Source organism: Fringilla coelebs (assembly GCF_963513975.1).
Source record: "Fringilla coelebs genome assembly, chromosome: Z".
NCBI classification, from domain to species: Eukaryota; Metazoa; Chordata; class Aves; order Passeriformes; family Fringillidae; genus Fringilla; species Fringilla coelebs.
The window spans coordinates 55,419,845-55,440,155 of NC_140031.1; the positions used below are offsets into that span (position 1 = coordinate 55,419,845).

The following is a 20,311-nucleotide window of genomic DNA, read 5'->3' on the forward strand; positions in this document are numbered from 1 at the left end:
TGGTCAGGAACATTGATATTAGATGAGAGTTATAAACATTTTTTTTAATTACAAAACAATGTTTTTAAAATTATAGAACATGGAGACATTTGTTTTCTAAATATCTTATCAAAATGGAAATCAAAAGGGTTCTCGACTCCAGTCCGAACACGGCAGCTCATTTGGTGCACTATAATACACAAGTACAGTAAACACAGCACTCACATTTTGCATCTGTGATCTGGCATTAATATTTACCTATCTTTTGCTTATAACTAAATAACAGAAAAACTCTTGAACAACCAGTAACATAAACTTTAAAGATGTTTTTTTACAGACAGGTTTTTGTTTGTACACAAAAAGGAACCCTTCATCCAGATTTCCTCTATGAAGATTTTTTGACAGAAAGCTTTTTTAAAGAAAATTCTACATTGAAATTATATCCTCAGAATCTTCCAGTGTACCACTGTTAGACAGAGGCTTAGCTCAGACTAGTATAAGATATTAAAAAGATAGGCACACACCACCTTCAAAAATGTGTATTGTTTTTATAGCTCAGTTATGAGCACCTGAAACACTGGCAACCACCTGACTGCTCAATGGCTTGTATCTGGGCTTTGGCATTCACTCTTACTGGCCTGAATATGAAGACATATTTACACTTGTTTTGGTTTCTTTTTCCCCAGAGTAATATAGTTATATTACTAGTTCTAAATGAGACAGAACAGTAACTCTATAAGCACAGTCAACTAGCTTATTATTCACAACCCTATCTGATGTAAAGACTGTGAGAAAACTGATAGTATGATTAATTCTTTCACATTATCTTGTGTTCCTTACTTTAACCTCCCTCTTCTAAAGGTAAGAACAAACCTTTCCTAAGCTTCTGGAAATTCTGAGCTCTCTATTTTCTTGTGGAAGATTCAATTTATCCTCAAACAAGACAGTTTTCATTTTTTTACATACTTAATGCACCATACTGCTGCACTTCAGAGACTGCCAGATGACTGAAGTTATTTTCAACAAAATGATCACCATATTTACACATATCATGAATGTTTGCATGCACTTGGGCATATGTGGTTCCAAAAAGGACCCACATGTATTCATTTATGATACACAGATTGAGCAATTATATACATGCATGCACCTTATTCATTAGATACACATCATCTGTGTGTATCTAATGAATAATAACATACAGCTGTAGCTGGATTGAAATTTTTGTCCAAGTCATCTCTATATAGAGATGTCACACTTGGATATTGTCCAGGACTTCCTTGGACATTTATAATCAGAGGATGACAAACCAAGCTAATGTGACCCACCAGAGTAGAACAAGCAATACTTGCATTTATCTTTTTTAGCACAGCTGGACAATATATTAAAGTAGAACATATATCTCTTTTATTAAAAATGGAAATATATTTTTTAAATTATAAATGGAGAAAGCAGAGTTTGCTGCCATGAGATTTCATACAATCATTTTAAATGACAAGATCTACACATCACAGTATTCTAATATGTTAGCATTGACATTCATGAGGCATCCAGGCCAATATACTGCATGAAAATATGCCACAACTGCTCTTTTTCTTTTTTTTTTTCCCTTTTCTTTTTCTTTTTTTTTTTAATCATGAGCTAGGAGGAGACAGTGACATGTTTTTCAGCAAAATGCCAACTGGCTGAATGCTTTCTCACAGCTGGCAAAACCAAACTGTTAACACGTCACAAGGTTGCTTTTTCCAGTATGTAAGAAAGTTGCCATGAACAATTTGGAGTGAGATGAACATTCCTTTATGTCAGCATTTGTACTGTGTTTTTCCATTAACCCTCCATCCCACGCTGCTCTTTTGATCACCATGGCAGAGTAAGAGTGGTGAGGCTCACAGCATGTAGTGTGTCTTCTGTGACTCTACATGGGTCATTTTAAAGGTCATTGGTCCTAAAATGACAGTAAACATGCTGACGAGTACCTGTGCAATGTGTTACATGCTCGCAGAGAGGTGGGCTGACACCATATTACTGATTCCCCAGAAGTTCTGAGTGGCACTCTCTCCCCTTTGTCTTGCTGGGTGTTACAGCATGAGTGTAGGACAGTCTTGTTCACCCATCTGTTTCAGCATGGAGCCCCAAGGAACAGCCCTGGAATGCTCCACCATTTGTGATAAGCTCTCCAACTAGCTTTCAGCCCAGCTTACTTAATTTGCCCCATGCACTGCCCTGTCCAAAGGGGCCTTCAACCAATACAGTAATCCAGGCTACTTTAAACAAAAAACAGGAAGAGATAGTCAGATAAGACTTCCAGCTCAGAAGAAAAATATTATCTGATATGGGTATCTATAAAGTAATCTAAAGCTTCTAAAAGAAAATAAATTATTAAATTCTTAATCCAGGTAAGGAACAAGACTCAACTGGCCACTCAGCTGCATTTTACTCATTACAAAATCACACCATTCACCGTGTTCTGACCCTAGTTATCTTCCACAGACTTTTTTGGACCTTGGCTCCACCTATTTTGAGCATACTTCAGGTACACTGAGTAACTTGAACACTGTTTTTGAACATTCCTGCTTGAGTCAGGAGTATCATCAACACCAGCTCAGATCAGGTATGGCTTTGTCTAGCTGGGTCTTGTACTCCAAAGAGAGTCTGTAGCCTCTCTGGGCAACTTCTTCCAATGCTGCATCACCTTTTTAGTCCAGTTGTTTTGTGGTTTTTCATAGTGTGTATCACACAAGCTGGCTTCACTCTGATTTGGGATGATTTGTGTGAATTCTAGAAATTGGAATTTTTTTCCCTGTTTCGACATCTTTCCAAATGTCTCTTAGTTTGTGTCTCATACTATCAGAGCTCCTATCTCTATAGTATCTAACATAAGACTGCTTTACTATCACATTTCAACTATAAGAACTTATCAGGTCTTTCAACACTTAATAGCTTCCAAGACATTTGCATAGCTCTCACAGAATCCTACTGATGCAGAATATCATAAAGAAAACTGAAGATAAAAGATATACAATGACCTATTAGGCAAAAGCACTTGTATTCAGGCACTATTGAGGCTGTAGCTCTTAATACATTTTTACACCTGCAAAGACATACAGAAGACCTTTCTACCGAAGAGAAATGTGCTCAAAGCACACAGGATGCGTGTAACTGCTTTATTCATTTTCTGCTTTGTTTCTTTCCAAGGAAGTTTCCTCATATGCAGGCATGCTGATACTTGCCAGATAAGCTGAAAAATACTTTATGAACAGCCACAATGACTGCACTGAAATAAGCCCTGTTGATTAAGACAACCTCTAATGCTGTCTATCTCCAGCTAGATTGCCTTTTTTATTATTCAACAGCAATGTCCTAGCCATGAATCTCTCTAGTCATGGGTACCAGTTCCACTGCTTTTTACACTGACCTCTCTGGTATGTCTCATAAGGTTCTTTTACTGTTTCTTGCTTCATGTCTTTCAAGATATGATTCATAACTATTCTGATAAATTGAGAAAACAGATTGGAAAGAAAAAAACAAACAAAAAAGAACAAAATGCACAAAGGATATGTAGATGGTCATACTTAATCAAGTCTTAAAATTTGCTGCCGGTGTACTAGAGGACAGTGTGTCAGCTGACGTTTATAAAAGCTTCATTAGGTCATAGTGCTTGAATACTAAACCTGAGCCAGCCTCACCTGTTGTGAAACACAAACACTCTAACCACAAAATATGACCAGTGGTACTGTGTATAGGAAAGATGAGGTAATCTTTTAAACTCCTCTTTATCCAACCTTTAGAAAACTACTGGTGCTGAGTCTGGGGGATCACGCTTCAGAAAATATCTGAACCTACAAGAGGCAGATCATAGAAAAGAAAAGGAAAAAAAAAAGAAATCCAAAGCCCCAATTTATATGTTTTATTTGAGACTAAAGATAAAATGAAAACGAGGAGAAACAATAGACAGGTTTTCACTGTTCTTCATATTTCATAAATTAAGAAGGAATGGCTTTAGATTTCAGCAACAAGGATTCAAGATCATGTTGTGGATTGAGGACATCCCCTGGATGATAGCAAACACTGAAACTGGTGGCCTGGGCAAACTTAAGACTTTTAAGAACAACTTAGACAGGAGTCTTGCCGGGAGTCACACAGGAATAGCAGGCCTGAGCTTAACTCAGGACAAGAAATTAACTCAATGATTTAGCAAGTCTCTCACCATTCTGCTTTTCATACGTGATTTCATACGTATCTTAAATCTTTTTATTTTGCAATGAGAGTTTTTCTACTGTTCCATCCCTAATTTTTTATCCTTTGCTGTGTTACACATAATGTTGAAGGTACTAATTACTGAAAACCCTGAATGTCCTCTAAGGTTTAATATACTATTCAGAGCAGGAACATGTGAATTTTAGTCTATACAGCATCACTAGCACTGCACAAATTAAAAAAGTAATCAGCAACTTTACAGTACACTACTTTCTCTTTCTCTCCCCAATCTGCCCTTCAGCAGTTAGAGAAAAACACAGACCAGATTTTCTCACAAATCTGTTGGTGACAGCTTGATCTTCAAATACTTGCTTTACTGTATCTGTATATATGAGCAATTATCACATTAAAGTAAAAGGTCCTTTGTGCTTTTTATGTAAGACTTGATCATAATAAAAACATATAGTTTTCAAGTATATTCCACTCACATGAGCAGTTGCACATTTGCTTCTTTAATATAAGGCACTCCTCCCTGAATATTCCTGAGAATCCTGGTATTCAGAGCTTTTATCACTCAAGAGAGTCCCCTCTCAGTCTGGAGTTGCTGCACTATGTACAGTTTGACAGAGCTTGGCCACAGAATTTCTTCTTCAAATCCTAAAAAAAACCCCACAAGCTATAGTGCTGGTTCATTGCTTATTACTTCCACTGTCATTATCAGATAAGAGCAAACTGGACTAAGGACACATCTATCACCAGTCTGCCAGAACCAAGTCTCTGACAAGAGTTAAGATATCATTATACGGAAGAAATAACTAAGCAAGGAGTCCCTTTTTTAGTGTCAAGGCTTTAGGCATCAATTTATTTGAATGTAAGTTTCTTCTGCACTAAATAACTAGACAGATTTATTTAAATCAGCTCACCTTGAGAATGGAGCCAGATGAAACTACAAGCTAGCAAGAGAGACTGACCTCCAGGACCAAGCAGCTCCTTTCTAGTTCTTGCACCACTGAGGTGAAGTTCAGAACTTCTGGCAATGAATGAACAGAACAGTCAGTGGCAGTGCTCATCTCCTAAAGTGGTGGTTACACCTGACAGACTGAGAACCTCAGCACTCAAAAGAAAACAAATTTTATTTATTCAAATATCTAGAAGTCACATTCTCACCTACTAAAATCAGCACTTCTACTGAACAGCATATAGTTACACAGGAATTATTCAACCATGAGTCTGCCTCAAAATTAGGACTAAATTAGCAAATACATTTTTAGTGCAATGAGAAGCCTCCAAAAACAAGATGAGGGATAGGCAGTCACTTTTCCTACTGATTCCAATCCTCCTGTGTACACCTTGTTAGTGCACACTTACACAATCCCCAGGGTACCTAAAACCTCACACAGGTTTCTGCACCCAAGAAAAGTGGCTGAACAGACACATGATGCCTTCCCCAGCCCTTTCAGTGCCAGCTCTATTCATAGTCCAGGCAGCTGAAATGGCTCCTATTCTGTTATGGTTGGATAAACAAAATGCTGTTATATTGCCACAGGTTGTGTCTGGTGTTAGGAGGTGGGAGAGGCTCTGCAAAGCAGTGCCAAGTGCACTCAGGGGCTCCACAAGGAATAATAGCAGCAATCAATGTTTCACATCTACAGGGCCTAACAGGCTGAATAATGTCCCTTGTAAATTAAATCTCATTTCTTTTCCACATGTGCCTTGACATTTATGCTAAATACTACATGAACATTAGTTAATGGTGTCTCCCAGAAATACTGCCATTTTAAATGTCTTCCATTCTATACATCTTAGCACATAGTCTTTAAATTTTCCTGTACTGGAGCCAATTAAACCCACACGGTCTAGCAGAAAACGTACAGCAATCTCACTTTTTTTGCAGGATGTCTGTGCCCAAGCAGCTATGGCAGTCTTGAGGCATTTCAACATGGACACCTCTTTTTTATCACTTATTTCCTGAAAGTATTGCAACAATACCGAAAACGTTTTTCTTGTGTCTCATAAAGACTAGATATTCAAAGGTGCTTAATTTGCTGAATTAATTAATAGATTAATTCTACTTTTTAATTTGAAATGTACATTAGTATCTATTTCCTATACAGATATTCACTAAAAGAAACCTCTTGACTGTATATTCTCCCCTTAGCTCATGTGAATAGTCAGCTGTTACGAAGTTATTCTATTAATAATTTTATTAAAACATGAAAATAGACCTTTGCCTAGACATGTTACTTTGAACTCTCATCACAGGATTTTCTCTCCTTTGATTGTGTACTTACAACCACAGAGTCCATTTAAGCTTTATTAAAACATAATTCCACCAAACTGAAACCTAACTTATTTAACCAAGTAGTAAAGACATTTTTCAGTTAGAGCCTGCCATGCAGGATGATTTGTGCCAAGTACTGATAAATCTGACCTTTCTGAGGGCACTCAACTTGCCCCACAGCTCTGCCAGCACAGGCCCAAGGAAGGCCAGGGGAAAGCCAGCTTGCTGGTTTTTTTAAACTGCATTAGATAATTTTGTCAGAGTTAGTAGAAATGAGACAAGGGCAAGGCCCATCTGGAATTAAATTTGGACAAAGATGTCAAAAACAAGAGGAAGAATGTCTTTAAAATACATCAATAACAAAAGGAAAAGTAAGATGCAAAGGAAAAGCTACTGAATGCAACCTTTCCATTGGTCTTGAAGACCAGCCCTCATGAACCTCTGACCCAGGAGACCAGGGTAGAGAAATGCTGGAACCAAGACTTTTCCTTGGTGATGGACTGGGTTAGAGAATACCTAGGCAAATTCAACATACACAAGTTCACGGGCCTGATGTACCCAAAAGTGCTGAGAGAGCTGATCATAGCTATGCTCTTTATGTTCATCTTTGAAAGGAAACAGAGATCAGGACTAGTGCCTGAGGACTGTCTTCAAACAGGGCAAGAAGGAGGATGCAGGGAACTATCAGCCAGACAGAGAAGAAAAGAAGGTGATCAGGAGTAGTCAGCAGGGATTCATTAAAGGCAAATCATGCTTGACCAACATGATTGCCTTCCACAATGAAACAACTATGTGGATGGATGAGGGGAGAGCAGCAGATCTTGTCTACAAGGCTTTTGACATTGTCTCTAACAGGCAAACTCAGGAAGAGTGGACTGAATGGGAGGACAGGGAGGTGCATTGAGAACTGGCTGAACAGCAGATCCCAGACTCATAACCAGTGGCACAGGCTCTAGTTGAAGGCCTGTCTCTGGTGGTGTATCCCAAGGTTCAATACTGGGCGCAATCCTGTTTAAATCCATCAATGACTTGGCTGAAGGGGCAGAGGCCTCCTCAGCAATTTCACTGACAACACGAAGATGGGAGGAGCGGCCGAGAGCCCAGAGGGCTGTGCAGCCCTTCAGAAGGACCTCAGCAGCCTGGAGAGATGGGCACTGAGGAACCTCCTGAAATTCAGCCAAGGCAAGGGCAGGGTCCTGCACCTGGGAAAAATAATTCAGTGCAGCAGCACAGGCTGGAGGCTGACCTGCTGGAAAGCAGCTCTGAGGAGAAGGGCCTGGGAGTCATTGTGGACAACAAGCTCTTCAGAGCCAGCAGCAAGTCCTTGCAGCCAAGCAGGCTGATGGTATCCTGAACTGCATTAAGAGGACCAGTGCCAGCAGGTTGGAGGATGTGATCCTCCACCTCATCATCATCTATTTGGCCCTGGCGAGGCATTACCTGGAGTGCTCTGTCCAGTACAGAGCTCAATACAAGACAAGGAACTCCTGAAGATGTCCAGCAGGAAAGACTAAATTGATCAAGAGTCTGGAGCATCTCTCATCTGAGGTAAGGCTGAGGGAGCTAGGCACCTCCAGCCTCAAGAAGATACGACTGAGTGAGGACCTCATCAATGCCAAGGGGACAGAGCCAGGCTCTTTTCAGTGGCACCAAGCAATAAGAAAGGCAGTGGGCAGAAATTGATGCAAAGGAAGTTCCACTTGAATATGAGGAAGAATTTTTTACTCTGCAGGTAACCACACACTGGAACAGGTTGCCCAAAGAGGTTGTGGAGTCTCCATTGCTGGAACTGTAGGGACAATACCCCGTGCCATATACTCTTAGATAGTCCTGCCTGAGCCAGAATGCTGAACCCACTGGTCCCTTCCAACATTACCTATTCTGTGGTTCTGTGATTTTTCTGTGCAAAGCAGCGTGGGATGCTGCTGTTGAGAAAAGAAGCATAACTATCTACTTGTCTCCTCAAGATGTAAAGCCACAGACGGAAATACCAGCTAATCATTTCAGAAATTCACCTTAGTGGAGCAGTCCTGAGGCCAGTATCAGTATTTGGATTACTGCCTGCTCCCACGAGTCACCGGGAAAGCGCGCTGACAGAAAACAGGGCCCTGGCCACCGCCACCTTCCCGCCGGGACTGCGTCTGTGTCAAACCGAGTATCTCCCGTACCCCCGTATAAAACATTAAGGATGGCTTTTGTTGGAGCCGGCGGGAGCCGGTGTCTCACGCGACAGCGTCCCGACTGAATAATTTAAAGCTCGTAAAGGATCAGCCTCACGGGGAGCGAGGCGCCACATCCCTCACAAGCTCCGCGGCGCGGGCGGCGCCTGGCCTGGCCGGGCGGGTTCTACCGGTTTGTGGCAGCTCCGGCTCCTGCCGGCCCGAGCGGCGGTGGCGGCGGCGGGTCCGCCCCGGGGCGGGGCGGCGAGGGCGGAGCGGCCGGCCCGGCCCGGCCCGCCGGCGGCGGAGTGCCTTGCGGCGGCGGGCCGAGTCGTGCTGCCCGTGCCGATGGTGCTCATGACCGAGCCGCGATGCGATGCGGAGGAGCCGAGGGCAGCGCGGGCCGCCGGCCGGCGGGAGAACAGGGGCGCTCCGCGGCTGTGAGTACTGCCCGCGCCGGGAGAGGGGCTCCGCGCGGGGCTGTGCCCGGGCCGCCCGCCGGGCAGCGCCGGGGCCGCGGGGAGCTGCGGGCGGGGGCGGCGGGGGAGCCCCCGAGCGCCGGGGCCGCGCTGTCGGGGGCGTCGGCCTGGAAGTTCCCGGGGAAGAGTCACCAAGGGGGCTCCGCCTCCAGGCTTAAGTTGAGCGCGAACAGCCCCGCTCAGGCAAGACCCGCGCTCGAGTTCGGCGTTGAACTCCGAAGTTACAGTTTAAGGAGCAAGGCGTAAAAACACTGCTTCTAGTAGTTTCAGCCAGTAGCCTGGAAATCTTTCTGAGCCGTGGCACTTAAATTTAGTAATTGTGCTTTATCGCTTATGCTCCTGTGGGTTCCCTGTGATCTTTTCCTCTGGGTGCCGGGAAAACCCAGAACTTTGTCGAAAGTTCACAAAGTCTGATGCAGGCAAGAGACATTAAAATGGGAGTTCGTTCTGATGTCCCAGAAAGCGGAGGCTGTCCCTTCTCAGAAGGAGGATGGTGGTCCCTTGCCCGTCCTGGCATGGTTCCCCGCGGGGCCATACCCATACTCACACTTCTGCTTTTTAACCTGAGAAGTACTGTAAAAATTGAGCAGATGAAGAGCTCGGAAATATTCTTCATGAGGAAGATGAGGCCCTGTGGGCCGGTAAAGGCTGTCTGCTTGGACTAACTGATGGAGGTAGGGAAGTCAGAGGGATGGGAGAACTCCCCTGAGGCTGCTGACCTTACCAGCCTCTGATGATGACTGGGAGCATCCAGAGTTAAAGGCTCATTCCTGTATTGGTCTCTTGCTTCCTGCAGAGATCTCAAGTTGTTTAGGTGCTTGTGAGCCATGGTAATGACTATCACTTGAAAATGTTGCTGAAATCAAGCAGCTGTTTCCATACCAGGCTCCCGGTGGCAGTCCCAAGGACAGTTTTGAGAAGTTAAGCATCTGTGAAACAAGAAACAAAAGCATGTGGAAGTTTCACATCAAAAGAAATTAATAAGCGTTAACTTTCTCCTAAACTGGGATTCCTCTTCCCAAAGAATTTTTCTTCACAAATATTTAATCTTAAATAGCTTCTGGGAGAAAGGCAAATACCTTACCAGCAGCTAGCTCTTTCTCTTGAAAGAAATTCTGAGAAAGTCAGTGTTGGTTTTTGGGTTTTTTCCCAAATGTTGTATGTGTGATGTCTAAGGAGGTGTATTCCTCAACTATGTATCACAGTGAAATCTGTTGCCAGAAATAACTTGCTTATTAGAGAGCACTGGGAATCAAAGTGTCTTCTAAGTGTCCTTTATCCTGTATGGTGTAATCACATCAGTGACTTCACACTACAAATGAAACATAATTCCCAGACCTTCTCTAGAGTCTTCTGACTTCAAGCCTTGGATCCTGATCCCTGCACAGAATTATGCCAGTGAACCTAATGAAATTCTTCAGGTATGCAAGATTTGTATCTGATTTTTCTCTTGAAAACAGAACTAGGAGTCCAAGATAGTACATGGAAAGCTTGATCTCAGAGGCATTGAACATGCGCAGGTAACTGACCATCTGTTTTGCCCCCAGGTGTTTAGTCTTTCAGTCCTTCATCAGTTAACAGTTTTAGAAGCAAGGTCAGTCTTAGCTAGTGTGATAAACAAAGAAGTCTTACTCACTGTGGCACTCTAGCTTTTTTTAGCTATCAATTTTTGCTGTTCAGTAGGTGTCATGAAGGGAAGAGCTAGGTGGTCTGTTACACTTTAAGATACAGTGTTCAGCAATAGTAGCCTGACAGCAGGAGGGTGAAAAGACTGGGAGAGAAAAAAAAACTTGAAAAGATTGTCTTAAACTAGAAAGTTGTTGAAGCATTTGCTTTTTGGAAACAAAGATGGAATTTCTTTTCCAGCCCCATTTTACTGAGAAACTTGACTGAGAAACTCTTGTGTTCATTTGATTGGGAGTTAACCTCACAAGCCATGTATCTTTGGTTTGACTAATGTGATAAGTTACAGGGGAGATTGTTCTGAAGCATGGCTTTAATTCAGCTAGAAATGAGATTGCTGGAAATAGATACAAGTTGAATTGTTGAAGATTTGGTATTAGAAGATGTTGTACATAACTGTATGTGGATTTGGCGGAGTTTCATTCCCCTCATGTACTTCCAGGGAACAATATGCAATTAACAGAGCTCATGATGACCTCTATTTGAAAAAAATATTAGCAGGGTTATAGATGTTTATGTAATCTTTAGTGTTTTCCAAAGCTCAGCAGGGAGAGAGATTCATGTGTGTAAAGAGATTTGTGTGTGTACAGTAACCTGTACTTCCTGGAGGTATGCTTACAATGTTGTTCAGTTTAGAGATGAACTTCATGGCTTAATATGCTTCTGGTGCCATAAAGGCTCCCTTGGGGATAGATGCATCTGAAGGACTGAAGCTGTAAAAGTATTTTGGGTTGTTTTGGTTTTTTGGGGGTTTTTTTCAGGGTTTTCTTGTACTAGTTTTTCTTAAGTGTTTCAAGATTAGAAATGTCAAAGCCAACAATGATTCAGAAGAGTTAAGTACTTTCAGACTGATTCAGAAAATGGGCTATTCTGGCATATTTAGTGATACTTATATATTTGCAAAGTTTCCAGAAGAGCTCTGTGAGTCGTAACGCCAGAGATAACACTATGTGGACAATGGGCACTGTCATTATGCAGACCCAAAATAGAGATGTGCCAAAAGTTTGTTGTTATGTGGAGCTCCTTCCAAGCAAATAAAAGATTTGAGGATGGAAAAAACCTTCCAAGTGGAGCTCCATAACCATTACCTCCTGATGTGGCCTTGGACCAAAAAGGATTTAACCCTTGCACTGTATTTAGAGAATATTAATTTTTTTGACTGGGAAGTGGGGTGTGTTTTATTTGTGGTGGCACTGGACCTCCCGTAGAAGCTGTCAGCCTTACTTCAGGGACAGCAGGTGGAATAGATGTTTGAAAATTGAGCATTGAAAATAAGAGTGTGGCACATTAAGGAGAAAAGGCAGAGGAGTAATAGCAAGTGGTTCTCATGCTTTGTCAGCATCCCTCTGCTTTTATCCATGCTTGCTTCTGATGAAGTCCGTGTATCACATTCTGGTGCCACTGGTAATATTTGTTCTCGTATGATTCAATCTGTCTGTATAAGTGTAATGTGATGGATTACAGTATGGCGCAATTCTGCTAACATTAAGTGGCGCATTCTGTCCCCTTATGGTTTACAGAATCAGGTAATGTCCAATTACTGAGTGTAACTTAAAGAAATGAAGGGACTGGGACTTTAAAATCTGAAATATGTGGAAGGTTTTAAACTTTTATTTTTTTCTTTTTAGCAAAAATGCATTGCAGGTACTGGGGAAAATATACTACTGCAAGCAGTGGAAAATGCTTGCAAGCAAACTGGGTACTTCTGGGCAGGGAGAATGTGATTTTTATGGTTTGTTTGTCTGGCATATTATTCTGCTGTAACAGATGTTTCTTAATAACTGTTTATCAGTTGATTAATTAAAACAGAATTAATTGAGTGACTTGTGCTTAATCAAAAGTCACTTTTTTTTATAAAGTCTCTTACTTGAGAAAAACACAAAGTGCAGAGAAAAAAGGGAAAGTAATTTATTACCGACTTAAACTTTTATTTCAGCTTTGATCTAGGTTAACTCCTTTCCAGCAGCCAAACTTTTACTGTGAGGTGGTTTTTTTTGGTTTTTGTTTTTGTTGTTTTTTTGCAAAGAGGAAAAGTGTAAGTATGTACTTTCAGGGGATGAAAATACTAATGCAAGTATCATATTTTTTAATTCTTCCCTAGTAGTTCCCTCCCTAGTAGTTCTTCCATGCTTTTATAGCAAAAATTGTAACACATGATCTCCAAAGAAGGAGAGGCTTGTAAATGAAACATTTAAATTTATGTGTGTGACAAGAGTTTTCCAGTCTAGGTTTGAACCTTCATTTGTTCATTACAATGTTTTTTGATCGCTTCTGTTTTTCCCCTTCTCCCTCCCTGCCATTCCTATGGTGTTCACTTAATGTGCACGCTTATGTTATAAAAGCAGATTTTTAAAAATAATTTTTCCATGTGTAAATACATGGTATGGATCTGATGAATTTTTTCTTTCCACCCAGGTGCCTCATGTGGCTAATGTATTTACTAGTTATATGCATATGAGAAATGCTTGTCAGGCAACATAATAACTGCAGCTTTGGGCAGCAGGATTTGTTGGTGGTGTTTGACAGATGTTGCATAAACATCCCATCACAGTATTGTCTTCTTACTTCCCTCTCCATAACTGTTGCAGTCATGTGGTTAGAAATTATGTGCTTATCTAATGAGGCCACTGCTGAGACTAATGATCAGTATGCTCTGTACATAGCTGTTGCCAAGTCCACGTATATCCTTTCCAATGGGTCTTTTCAGACCTGTGTTACTTGTTACTTCAACTAAACTTCTACTTGGCACTGACTGTCTTTGCCTCTGTCCTTGAAAAATAGCACACTAAGGTTAGGGAGGTTAATAAGCTCCAGAAAGAGTGACAGGAAATGTAGGCTGCAGAGAGACAGCAGACAATTTCAGCGGAACAGAAAACACAGAGGCAGACTGAAGCCTTCACCTTCTGTGGATAAAAGAGGGAAACCTGGTTATCTGACTATGAAACAGCAGTCCTGTACATCCCCCATAAAACCAGCCATACCCTGGCATGTCCTGCACATGCCTCAGCTTGGCCCTCTGGCTATAGTTTCAGTCTGTTTGTGAAAGACTGACCACCTAGGTGAGAGACTGTTGACGTTCTTTTGTAGCTGCCATCTATGCTATACTAGTTCAAGAAGAGCTGCTTAGATTCGCTCAACTGGAGCAAAAGTTTATCTTATAAAAGTCCAGTAAATAACAGGTTTATATATATTCCTAGTTGGTTTTGAGAAATTTTAAAATACATGTAAATATGCTATGGCCAGCATAAGAGTGAGTGTGTTTTGCCATGGAGGACAGCTTGTTGCCTGTGGAAAGGCTCAGACTGAAGAAGCAGGCCTTGAGAGCATTCAGACTCAGTGTCATGGTGACATAGAAAAATAGAAAAAAAATGGTGAAAATAGAAAATCCACTTGTCCTTAGCAGGTGTCTGGCTACCATATGTCACATTTTATCCTAATAAGACTACCCTTTTCCACGACTCTGGAAGGAAAACAGTTCCTTATATTCGGTGTCACAGTAAAAAGCACTGTTGTGACTGGTGTTGGTTAGACCCATTGCTGGGAGCTAGTATTTCCTAGTGTGAAATAGTAGCTTTTGTATTCAATTGTCCACATTGTTCTGGTCTTTTCCATCAACACATGAGTGGGGCTGTAAGAGTAGTCATAAGTTGAAAAGATAATAATGGGAAATTCAACATTGTCCGATCCTTAGTGAGTGGTTCACTTCTGTCCTTGGTGAAATGCATGATGAAACATCAAAAATGTACTCCGGTATTCTTTGAAACTTCTAATTTTGTCTCCTTGATTAGTTGTGTTTTTAACTAGGAAAGCATGATAAAGCACAATAGATAGAAGGAATGAGAAGTTAATTTTCATCTCATTGTTTTTCATTTGGCTTTGTTGTGCGCTATTCTTGCTGGGGAACCTCGCAGAAAATGTAAATAAGATATTTAGGAGCAGAATCCAGCGCACATTAAACAGGGAAATCTTATCAATGATTTTGGATTATCTTTTATCAATGCCAGTTTTCAAAGACACTGTTTCATTAGAAAATCCAATCCTCCTTCCCTTTGTATATAACCTGTCAGAAGAATAATTTTTTTTTTCTCATGTACATTGATTAAAACCCTTTTTGTGCAGCATAGTGAGTCATTATTTCTAAACTTACCATAGAACAGAATCTGCTGGTCAAGGGTTTCATGACAGCTCCACTTTTTAACAGCAGAGAATGGAATAAAAGTGTTGATAAGATTATTCCCAGACCTCTGATTTCTAACTGCATTCTAATAACAGTTGTTAATATAATTGCAGGTGTCTGATTTTTTTTTTTTTTTGCATTTTGGTTTTTGAGCTTTTTTAGTGGTTTTTGGTTTTTTTGTTTTGTTCTGTTTTTTAAGTATTTGAGTCTGATGTAACTACTTAGTTTTTTTCAAAAGCACAATTAATGCTGGAAAACTGGCATCCAATTCTTGCAGCGTGCTGAGGTATGTTTCTCTGGAGTTCTTCTTCCAGAAACCAGAGGTGCAGCTTCGTGCAATAAGGCCAATGATTATTCTATGGTGATCAGGCCTTAGGTGTAAAGATGCTTTTATTTTTTCAGATAGGTACATATTGTTTCTGCCTGAGTTAAGGAAAAGCTCTGATTGATAGATGTTTTTATGGTGGTATTGAACATAGAAATTGTATATAGATGCAGTATTTGTCTTTCTAATTTAATTTGGTATTGAACAATTGGTAGACCTGGCACTTAAGTGTCTTTTTTCTCTTTTTTGTACCCTGAACAAGTCATAAATCAGGAATTTTTTTCTTTTCCCTTTCTCCTGCCACCTCTGAAAGCTAAAGATAAAAACGTGAGTTAAGATTGTACACTGCCTTTTCAGTATGAATTGTGATTCTGTTTTTGTCATGCTTTGGGTTAGAAGATTAGGTAGGCTAGAACTAAGGAGATATGAAAACATTTTCCCCTAAAGGATGCAAGCAGATTGAAAAATGATGCTCCTATCCAAAGCAGAGGTAAATGAGTGTATTTTGCTTAATTTTCTTTTTTTATTCCTCCAGAAATGTGTCTTTCACAGATTTCTGTTGTGTGCTAGATTTGACTATGCCTATGTTCAGATAAATAGTTGTTGGTCATCCTACTGAAACTCCCATGGAAGCTGCATGATGGGAATCTCGTGGAGTTGAGTGAAGATACATATGAAAGGGCTTTTGCTTTTTGAAGTAGATATATGAAACGGAAACTCTTGAGAAGACAAGAGAGCTAAATGGCTTGTGTTCCTGTTCTCGTGTTAACTTAGTAAAATATCTTGTTATAGTGTCTCTGGTTTCAGAGCACAGGGAATTCTTCTGTGGTTGGTTTTTTTTTTTTCTATGGAACTTGATAGCAGTCTGGTTTTGATTAGACAGGGAATACAGACAGTTAATAATAGATGGTATTTAGAGCAGAGAATTTACATACTTGCTAATGACGTCTGCGGTGTCACAGTGATCTTGCTGATGTCCAAGCGGTAAGGCAGTGTGAAACTTGATCTAGTTATTATGTGAAATGTCTATTCAGTTGAGGAGAAAAACCTGGCTTTCTCTGTCCTTAACAGTGTTGGAAGGTTTTCTATTCAGTACTAACTCCAAAATTTCATTGACATTTTTAATAAACACATTGCAACACAAACATATGAAACTATTCACAGGTGAGTAATTGTTTTCTAAGAGATAGATGTGGTATAGAACACAGTAAGCATTTCTGCAATTAATTAGCTTGATATATAAAATTAGTTTCAGATTTTGAAAAAGTCCTAAACAATTAGTTTCGTTTCTCTTTTGGTGCCATCTGACATCAAGGTTCCAGCTTTGCCTACAGGTGTGCTTCATCCTAGAAATGCCTTGAGAAGCACGTGTATGTGCAAGTGTGCCATCCGTATGCATGTTTTACACAGTTAATGTGCAGCTTTGTTACTCCATTATGCCATGTTTGACTCTGATCTCATGAGAAGAGAACTAGCCTGCTCCTTGAATAACCTGAGGAAGTTAAATCTCAGTCTGGTTCATACCTATTCATATTGGCAAACTGACCTTCTCTGTCATGCAGGGTTTCACATCTCCACATCATCATTAATGCTCTACTGCTCTCTCTATTTGGTATAAATACATCTGCTGGCTGTGGATTAACTGTGTATACAAAATATGTACAAAATCATGCACTTCACAATCAACTGCTTTCTTACCTTCAGATTTCAGCCTTAAGTACAAGCTGTGTACTAAGTATATTGAATTATACAAATACCAAATGGATACATTATGTCAATCTAGCATCTATTATAGTTGTTAAGCAGCTTTCTGCCCCTTTGTGATCAGAGTAGCTGTAGCTCGTTTTCTGCCTGTTTTGATAATTTGGGAGTCTTAGTGATAATCAATGTTTGGTTTTCCATTTGCATGGTAAAAATGGTACGTGGTCTTCCAAGTAGGTTGTCACAACATTTTGAGAAATTGTTTCTGGGAGATGTGTTGTCCCACATAAACAGTGCTGCATGCTGCATAACACGAGCACAGCTGTAGAGCTACAGAAGGCATTTTGCTTCTGAGTGACCAGACTGTACTGACCACACCTAAATCCTCAATTTGAGTACTACTGCTAGTTTTTCCAGGATGGAGAGGACAGTAGGAGAGTTTACAGCGGAAAGGTATTTGCTTCAGTCCAGGTGCGAAGTAATTGAACTGTATACAGTATGAATACAAGCTCATCAGATAAAGCACTCCAGAATCTGATTACACATGCAAAAAAGGTTTGTTCAGACTGGTGTAGCATAGAAAAAATATCTAGTAGAATGATTGGACATCTCTTCTGAAAGAAAACTTCAAGACTGTAGTCCTAGTAAAAGGTAGTTGGAGATGATTGCTTTGCTATCACATGATAGGTCAAGGAAACTAAGTGCTTAGGAGGAAACCTGTGACCTGCAGCGTGATGAACAATGTCCTTCCATTGGTATATTCCATCTTAGCCTCTTGTTGTCATCTCTCCTTGAAGCATGTTGCTGGTATGTATTTTGGGTAATACCTAGATAAATCTCTTCATCCTGCTCCATATTCTCTGCTTTTAAAAACCTGCCAGAGTCTGTCATCTTTATTTGGGATCATTAAAAGTTTGGGTTCTCTCCCTTTGACTTTAAGTTTTTGTAAAAGTGACACAGTCCTTTACCTGCATAGACTCATGTAAGAGAGTAAGAATAGCTTAAATAACACTATCTCTCAGCATTAGGACTGTTCACACTACTTTGATTCCTTTGTCAAATCCTGTCAGTCTGCCAACAGCTACCCAATTAATCAAACAGAACCAAAAGATACAGAATGTCATTGTATTTATGATGGATATTTTCTCATGGGTTGTACTAAGCCTGGTTGTGGACATTTGGGGTGAAATTATTCCCCAACTTCTTGAGTTGATCATTTGCAGTAACACAGCAATCTAACTGCTGTGGCAAAATTAATCCTTTTTGTATAACACTACTGAAACTGGACCAACAGGGCTTCTAAGGTAACATGGTGATCTAATATGTCTGCTCCATCCCCAGAAGGAACGTTGCACCAGTGCTTAGTCACATTAAACCCTTGAGAAATATGCTTTGACTCCAGTTTTGCAAACAAAGGAAGATATACCTAGCATCTCTGATTATTCAACAGGTCTTTTTTCTTCCTACATAACTGATCTCTAATTTGTGGACTGGCAGACTGGTTTGTCACAACTTATTGTGGTTTCTGAACTTCTAGAGCAGTTATCAGGCAGACCAAGTAGTGTGGGTGTCCTGAAGAAGCTTTGTAGAAGGATTCATGTGGTTGCAGGGAAGGCAGTAACCACCTGTAGTTCTGGAATTTTGGTCTCTCTTGTGTATGCCTGAGAAGTGTTTGTGTTTGGTTCAGTACTGGGGTTGTCAAAGACAGCAGTTGTTCCTTGAGGTTCACTTTCCAAACTCGGGCCTATTACCACTTCTCTCTCTCATTGTTTTTCTTCAGTGCTTCTTACTCAAACTATATTTGAAGGGAACAGAGGAAAAGGTGCTATTTTAGATTAATGTATTTAATCTTTTTTCTCTTGAAAAATTCCCAATAATGTGGTACAGTAATGTGTTAACTTACACAGGGAGTCTGAATTTTTCAGGTCCTGGTGAAGGTTAATGCCAAACAAGAAAGTTTAAAGTTCAGAGAATTTTATGCAATACAAGGAACTTGATATATGTCTGCAACAAAGTTTTGTTTTCCCAGAAACCATTCAGATCAGAAGAGGTGAAGTTCCCCTAGCTTTTAAAATTTATTGATGAATAATGTGTTTCTGAACTACATTAGAATGGGACTTAGCCCGCTGCCTTGGTTTATGTATTTCATAGCACTTTCCCTTAAACACAACTAATGTTTATGTTAACTAGCTTAGATGCAATGTATGATTCCACTGTAAGTGCAGGACTTGGCTTTGAAAATACTCCCTATGACAACTGTTCTTTATTTGGAAACTAGAGACAACTTCTTTTCTTTTAGCTATTATTTTAATAGGCTTGATGTTAGTACCAAATATTTGAGGATTGGGTTTGTTTTTTTTCATTTAAATGGTCACAATGTCACAAAGTTCTTTTGCTTTCCCCTGACATTTGCAAATCCAGGCTTTTTTTTTTGGTATGTATCTTCTCCGAACAGTTGTCATGTGAATCACTACAGTGATTTTAAGTGCTCTTAATCTAATTTGTTGTTGTTGTTCCTTACTTTTGTGCTCTTTTTACAAAGCATTTATGAGCACTGACTCACTCATGAGAATGTGAGGAGTGCTTTAATTTACTTGTTATGAAGGGAAGGTTCTTCTGATACTTAGAAAACAGCTGATGTGCAGATCTGTAATTATCAGAAATATAAGGACAAATCAATCTGTAGTTTTTCATTATGTGAAGGAGGCATAAGGACTTAGGGTGAAGGATAGACATGGTGAAACTCTATCAGCTAGTAGGAATACATTCTATTGCTCCTGTCAGTGTCATGTGTTTCATGGGTGAGTCTCCTCACACCTGTGCTGCTGCTGTTCTCAGGAGGCATCCTGGAGAGGTGAGCAGGCTGGCAGAAGTTAGCTCAGCATTCCCACACACAGCTGTCAGCAGGATTAGTATATTGAGATGCCTGAGCTCTGCCATCTGAAAGCAGCTGGATGGAAGATTCAGGAGTAGTAGAAGTAGAGAAGACAAAAAGAATGGATGAGGGAAATGGAGTATGAATTGTAAGTAAAAAAAGCAGCAGCAAAGCATCTAACCATGCTGACAGATGTAAATGAGCAGTAGAACCTGTGTTATAGGGTTTTTTAAAGATATTTGTAGTTTAGAGATGTGAGACAGGCCTCCTTGATCATGCTATTCTCGCATGGTAGCCCTCCATGTGAGAACAGCAGGCTGACCAAGGCAGTGATGGACACCAGTCAAGCTTCAGGCTCAAGCAATTAATCTTAAAAACAATGCTGTGTTACCTAGTTCTGTTCACTTGGGAGTTTCCATGCTAAACTGCTTTTTTTGAACCTGGCAATTTTCCTC

The 20,311-nt window shown here is 40.4% G+C and overlaps 1 protein-coding gene across 1 annotated transcript in view; it reads left to right on the plus strand.

Annotated features, from left to right (window-relative positions):
- The first annotated feature begins 8,914 nt into the window (after positions 1 to 8,914).
- Positions 8,915 to 20,311, plus strand: part of GRAMD2B (GRAM domain containing 2B) — a 29,407-nt gene continuing 18,010 nt past the window's right edge. The window contains exon 1 of the mRNA XM_084224967.1: positions 8,915 to 9,056. Within this exon, the coding sequence (XP_084081093.1) occupies positions 8,965 to 9,056 (92 nt within the window). The 5' untranslated portion in view covers positions 8,915 to 8,964. The remainder of the gene's footprint in view (positions 9,057 to 20,311) is intronic.